Genomic DNA, 6,936 nt, shown 5'->3' with positions numbered 1-6,936 from the left:
AACTTTTATCCAAGGTTTTATTTTCATTTAAAAAATATTGACTGGTGTTCACTATTGGCAGTTCTTACAAAGCATCCCTTCGACAATCCCCTCAGGCTGTTGAAAATGCTCGCGTTGGTTTGAGGAGTTGCTGGAAGCTGTTTGGTTTGAATTCTCACATAGGACTCCTAGCACCGCACCCAGGTGACTAGTAAGCCATACCTTGGAGCCCAGAAGACAATTTCTGGAAGAAAAGAGGCTGCTGCCTGAAGCTCCTTGCAGAGTCTGGTATGGCTGTGTGTGCAGTTTGCATGTAACATTGAAGTTCATACTCTACTGCCCACAGAACCTAACCTCTGCCTGTCAGGGGTGTCTGAAAGCTGAGACAGGTCTTCTATTACCAGGAAAGTGCATTTCCCACCCACCAGGGACCCTTGAGCCAGAGCAGGTCATCCGAGGCTGACTGGCTGGAACTCAGGTTTCTCAGCAGTAGGTTGCTTTGGTCACCAGTTCCTGGTCCCTCTCTTTGTCTTCAGAGGGATCTGGCCATTGCTGGTGTTTGCAGCTCCTGTGGGTCAGCACCTTTTTGACTCTGTGATGTCTGCATGTTTCAACCATGAGGCTTGTTTATAGGCCACGATGCTGTAAGAATTTACAAGATAAAATTATAAGAGAAGAGCTGGACTGGGGCAAAGATGTTAAGGCATATTTTGGAGGTAGAATCAACGAGGCCTGATGGACTGCAGGTAGAGGAAGGAAGAAGAGGGAGGACATTGGTGACTCTGATTTCTGCCCTGGGCAAGTGGTAGAAATGAGATGGAAAAGATTGGAGAAAGAACAGACTCAGGAAGGTGTCAAGAATACAGTTTTAGAAATTTAAATGATAATTTGAAAATTTGAGAGTACTTTAGATGACTTAGGAAATATGAAGTGAGAAGGCAACCCAGAGCAGAGCCCCAGAGAGTCTTCCATTTGGAGGTTTGTGGAAAAGAATCAATCACAGAGGTGGGAGAACAACCAGGAGTGTGAGGTATTGAGAAAAGTGAGTGACAGTGACAAGTGCCACCCAAGGAAAGAGTGATCAACAGTGTTGGGGGCCAATGAGAAATCATGTGGGGCGAGATTGCAGCGTGTCCACTGGATTCAGCTTTGCGGAAGTCATAGCTTCGTCTTGGTGAGAGGAGCTTGGGGGAGTTGAGTTGGGGACATAGGTCTGTTGAGGGCTGCAAAGTGAATGGGAGGGGGGACATGAGACAGCATGTGCAGACCAGCCTTTGGAGAACTTGGCTATAAAACAGAGCAGGAGGAGCGGGGAAAGGAGGAGAAGGAGAAAGGGCGGTGGATCATGTGCCAGTCTGGTAGGAAGAAATCAGGATCGAGAAAGCAGCTAACTAGTAGTGATCTCTCTGAGGAGATGGGAGAGGTGGCACCTGGTGACATTTCTAAGAAGCAATGTCATGTAGTAGGTAAGGGGACTGCCTGGGTTCAAATCCTGTTTCTTCCACGTACAAAGGTTTAGCTGTGTAACTTTTGGCAAGTTACACAATACCTGGCCTGCAATATGGGGATAGAAATAATAGAAATTGCATAGGAGGACTGTTTGAGGGTATTAAACTAATTAAAATATGTAAAATAATTAAAGTAGTGCCTGGCACATATTAAGAACACTTACATGTTTGAAACTATTATCATTTTTTAAAGGGCGGGGGAGGAGAAGAATAGGATGGATGTAAATGAAGGTAGGTTTGTAGATTAACTTTGGGGAAATTGAGACCATTCTCCTCTGATGGATGGCCCCTACCAATAGGTCCCTACCATGGATGGTCTATTTTCTCTACGAAGCACGAGGCAGTAGCCGAGTGTGGGCGGCAGAAAGGCAGGGCCAGATGTTTGTTTGCTCAGCATCTCCCTATTGCATGTAAAGAAGAGCAAGCAGGAGAGGGCAGATTCTACGGTGATGTGAAATTGGTACCAGGAACTGCTGGGGCCAAAGTCCCTTCTTGCAAATAGGCTGTCGGCAGCTGTATCCAGGGACCTCTCCTCCCAGCCTTCTGTCCTCCCCGGCTCTCCTGCTCTGACGTGTCCTCCTGGGTTCTTATGTCCTTGGAATGTAGCTGTTCTTTCTGTGGTTAGAGTTCTACTGGTCTTTCCTGTTGATGTCATGTAATGATTAATGGCACAGCCTCGGCCTGTTCTAGCCATATAAAGCCTTAATGATTGATGGCCTCTGTCTCAGAAGGTCCAACTTCATATGCAGGCAGGGACATATGTTGGGATGTGTTGTGAGAATTCAAAACTGGGCCACTTCCTGTTTCTCCCACTTGCCTTCACTTATTTTCTGCCCTGCTGCCTACAATGCCATCGTTACTGATATGCGCAGCTCCTAGGCACGTCCCTTTAAAATGCAACTCTACATCAAATCCCTTGCACCTTGTAGTGGATATTTTTGTTGCATTCCTTTCTCTTCTGCCAGAATTGATACAAGCCTTGAGAGAACCATGCTTTAGGGGAGGAGGGAGAAGGCTTACACAGTCCAGGCTGTGCTGCCCCTAGTCACACTGGCTCCTGACCACTTGAAATGGGACTAGTCCAAATTGAGATGCGCTGTCAGTGTGAAATCCATACCAGATTTCAAAGACTCCATAAAAAAAAAAAATCTCATTGATTAATTTTATAAACATGTGAAAATGATAGTTTGGATATAGTGGGTTAAATCAAATATGTCATTATATTTGATTTCACCTGTTGCATTTATCATTGGTAAATGTGACTACTGGAAAGTTCAACATCACCGAGATGGCTTGCATGTATGGCTCATTCCATATTTTCATTGGACAGGGATGGGGTCGGAGACCAGACAATTCCGTGTGGTTCAGTTTGGCGATGACACGGGCTGGTGCTCTGGCCAAGGGCCTGGAATGCCTCTCCTTTGCTTTTCCAGCTTTTCTCCGGCCTGTTATCTCCCAAACTTGAGTGCTCTTGTTTTACAAATGAGACATTCTCCCAAAAGACATCAAGGGAATTGTCCAAGTCTTCCCGGGACCTCACATGTCCAGGGGCCATGAAATTTCACGGGCACTGAGCACAGGAGCTGCCAGGTGCCAAGCCCTGGGAGGGCACAGAAGTGAGGAGGGAGCACTCTCCCCTAAACAGGCTAAACCAAAGAGGGCTGAGGGGTTCAAGAGATTTTCTAATCCCGGCTTCTGATGCCAAGAAATGGATGAGGCTCCTATAAATAAAATGCATGACAAAACTGCCAGGAAGTGAGCCAGCCATTCGGGGCCTTCTGTTCATTACTTATGACAATGGGGAATTTCCAAATAATTAATGTGGGACAACAGAGCACCTTTTTTTTTTTTTTTTTTCTTCTGAGAGAACCTGCTGAGAACCCACTGAAAATAAACAATGCTTTATGGTAATGGGTTGGAGATTGCCCAACAGCCCTTGACCTAAGTCCCAGGGTCCCAACCCAAACAGCGGACGCTGCTCCCGTCTTACCCAATTGGAACGATGGCCAGGAAGGAGAGAAAGGAGGAGAGAGCAAAGCAGGTGCCGACAAACTTTTCCATGGTGACCTGATAGATCTCATTATACATCGTGGATGTCACCACCCAGGTCAGAGTCAGGAACAGCTGCAGCATGACGAACACCTTTCCTGTGGAAGGAACAGGAGTTACCAAGAAGACAGGCTGCTCTCCCTCCCAGTACCCAGCTAGCTGGGTCCCTGGGAGCTCTCAGGAGACCCCTCCCACTTCCTAGAATTCCCTCTCAGTCTTCATGGCTCATCTCACCAGGACCCCTGCCTCCCTCCTGTGGATCTACCTGTGGCCTGTGGATAGTAGTGCCTTCCTTTGACTGTGGCTCTCCTTTGACTGTGGCTCTCCGGTGACTGATTTTCTGAGTCTGCCCCACCCTCCTGTTTTCACTACCTCTGCCGTGGACAGACATCAGTGTATTCCTCAACTATTTGAGATTGCTCCTGGAGCTCTCTTCGTGTGTCTTCTGTGAGTCCAAACCCTGTGCCTCAAGCCAAAGAGCTCTGAAACAGCCCAGGCAGAGAATCTCAGAGAGATTCATGTTACTCACCATACGAGGAGTCCTTGATGAGTTTGGACATTGCTGACCGAATGGTTGTGATGGGGATGAGAGCAAACAGCATGATGCCTCGAGCTGGAAAGAAATCACACGAGAATACTCCTCACTATAGCCCAGCCTATGCCAAGGTGTAAATTAGAATAAAGGAAAGGTCTCATTTAGAATTCCCCCTCAGGGGTCTTCAAACTACGGCCCGCGGGCCACATTTGGCCCGCAGAGGAGTCTGATCCTGCCCGCCAGGTTTTTTGGGCAGTGAGCGCAGCCGAGGTGTTACAGTAGGAATTAGTAGTTCATATAGTCCGGCCCTCCAGCTCTCTGAGGGACCGTGATCTGGCCCCCACTTTAAAAAGTTTGAGGACCCCTGCGTAGGTCCTATGTGGCTTGCTCTGGAAGACTCATGCCCACTTGGTAACTAGTTTAAGTTATTCTTTCTAATATGTTAGCCATCAGCCATGTGTGGCTATTTAAATAGATTAAAATGAAATAAAATTTTAAATGATGTTCTTTACTTGCACTAGCTACTCAACAGCCACATGTGGCTTGTGACTCCTATCTCGGACAAAACAGATAGAGAGCATTTTTATCATTGGAGAAAGCTCTACGGGAGCCTTGGTCTGGAGCTCTCTGCTTGTGGTTGTGGGATCTGTGTCCTCTCGTGGAAACTGCATTCTGCTTCCTTGAAGGAATTTGTTACATTGGGTGGAGAAAGCATTTACGGAGAATTTTTTTGTAAATCCATTTTCAGAAAGTTCTTGCTTGGCCCGAAATGATTTTAATTAAAGGATCTTTTCAGGTGAATTATTCAATGTTTGATCTCTTCTAAATTGGGGCGAAGAAACCGAACCCCATCTCCTCCACCCAAAGCCATTCTAGGCACCCCTGATCATTCCTCCCGTGACCTCCTGGAGCCACGGATACCACTCTGGTAACATTTCATGGACAATGCAGATAACACACTACGCATGACAACACAGATAAACTCAAGCGCACATAATCCCGTATCCCTTGAACCTCCTCGGTAGCAGATAGAATCCCTGGTGCTGAGCAGGGATCCCCAGTGTCTGCCCCATGACTCAGGGGAGCAGCAGTGTCTTTGCCCTGCCTCTCCAGCAGGCCAGACTCACCAATGTAGAACATGTACGTCTCTTTCACAAAAGTCAGCATGAGGGCTCCCGACCCAAAGGAGACCATCCCGATCATGATCATGGTGGTGTCCCGGAAGCAGCGGGAGAAGACCAGGACGCCCAGGAAGCTAGTGATGAAGATGATGTACCCCGCAGCCATCCCGTAGCCCACCTGCACCTGGTTCCAACTGAGAGGCGCCCTCAGCACAAACAGGGGCATCACGTCCACCGTGCCCACCACGGCCAGGTCGTACATGATGGCGCCCAGAAAGAGCAGGACAATCATGGATTTGGGGGGCCTCGCTTTCCCTGGAGACAGAGGATGCCCCGCCATGCTGGGCGCGTCTGGCTGATCGGGATCCAGGGTGCGATACGTGCCAATCGTGCCAGACACTGTGTCCACCGCGGGGAGTGCATTTCGGGGCTTGGCCACCAACTTGGGGACCTTCAGGACCAAGAGGCTGTAGAAGAGGGCGAAAGAGGCGCAGCTCACACTGCAGGCCGTCAGCACGAGGCCCTGCCAGGCCTTCTCAGACATCTGCTGGAAGAGATGCCCGGAGGCCATGCTCCCACAGAACCCCCCCAGGCCCAGGATCAGGTCGATGAAGATGAGGCGGACCGAGCGGCCGCCCTCCGAGGAGCCAAGGGAGCCCAGGGATATGACTCCGGCCCAGTAGGCAGAGAGGCCTCCGCAGAGTCCGTTCAGCGCCACGGCCCCGTACATCACCTCCACGGGCCAGTCCCACAGCACCTTGAACAGCAGCGCCAGGCGGCACAGCAGGATGCCCAGCAGGGCCACGCAGATGGAGATCTTCCGGTGGTAGCGGTCGCTGAGCCAGCCCAGGAGGTAGGCGGGCAGCAGGGGCGTCAGGCCCGTCACCACGTTGTAGATGATGTAGAAGTTGGAGATGGCTTTCTGCTGCTGGTCCTCCAGAGCCTCCCGGGGCGACGGGCTGGCGCTGTGGTTGGTGACCCTGGCCCCTAAGGACTCCTTCAGCACCAGCAGCAGCCCCGCGTCGTAGAGGGAGCTGGCCACCTGCGTGGAGGCCACCACGGGCTCGATCCAGGTCCTCACCTGGAGGCCAGACAGGTAGCCCCAGCCAGGGCAGGTGGCCTGGGGGCCCATGGCTGATTGGGTGGTGGTGGGGGGGCAGGGGGAGGTAGAGGAGCTTGCTCAGTGCCCGCTGCTCCGGAGCGCAAATGCGAGCCGCGCGTTGGGGTGAGCCGGGGAGCCTGGAGAAGGCAGAACCGCTGAGCTGGGCGCGGGGCGCGTGTGACAGCAGCCAGCCCGGCGGCCAAGTGGCTTTCCCGGCCGCGGCCCCGCCTCCCCGGCCCCAGAAAGGCCGTGCTCCGCCCCCGCCCCCGCCCCTGGAGCCCGGCTGGCACCCGCCCAGGGCAGCCTGGCACAGAGGAGCGCATAGCGCGTCCCCACCTGTGGCCGCGCACACGCTGCTCCAGGGAGTGAGGCCGCCTGACTAGGCGCCGATTTGGGATTTCCCCACAGCCAGGCGTGCGGGCACCTCCCGAGGATCGCTGAGCATCTCCCAGGGCTTGTGTCTGCACGGGCTGAGAGCCCCCAGGCTGCCTCGCTTCCGCCTGTAAGCACGCACTTCTGCAAAGAGGACCCGGGTGGCGGGTGGTGCAGGGGTGACAGTATGTGCGAGGGGTGCGATCATACGTGCCCGTCGTGGAGAGCTGCCCAGGAATGGAGTCAAAATGCAAACCTCCGGTGGGCTGG

General features: G+C 51.9%; 1 protein-coding gene across 1 annotated transcript; it reads right to left on the bottom strand.

Moving 5' to 3' along the window:
* On the bottom strand, window positions 1-6,436 carry SLC46A2 (solute carrier family 46 member 2). The gene is made up of 4 exons (XM_084898296.1): window positions 5,199-6,436; window positions 4,066-4,149; window positions 3,478-3,634; window positions 1-621 (listed from the first exon to the last, which is right to left on the bottom strand). Exons 1-4 carry the CDS (start codon window positions 6,322-6,324, stop codon window positions 555-557), a joined length of 1,434 nt encoding a protein of 477 aa, XP_084754422.1. The 5' UTR covers window positions 6,325-6,436; the 3' UTR covers window positions 1-554.
* Window positions 6,437-6,936: the final 500 nt, after the last annotated feature.

This window comes from Pipistrellus hanaki (genome assembly GCF_964339955.1).
Source record: "Pipistrellus hanaki genome assembly, chromosome: 11".
NCBI lineage: Eukaryota > Metazoa > Chordata > Mammalia > Chiroptera > Vespertilionidae > Pipistrellus > Pipistrellus hanaki.
The sequence above is the reverse complement of the archived record's forward strand: the minus strand, read 5'-3'. Positions and strand labels throughout refer to the sequence as shown.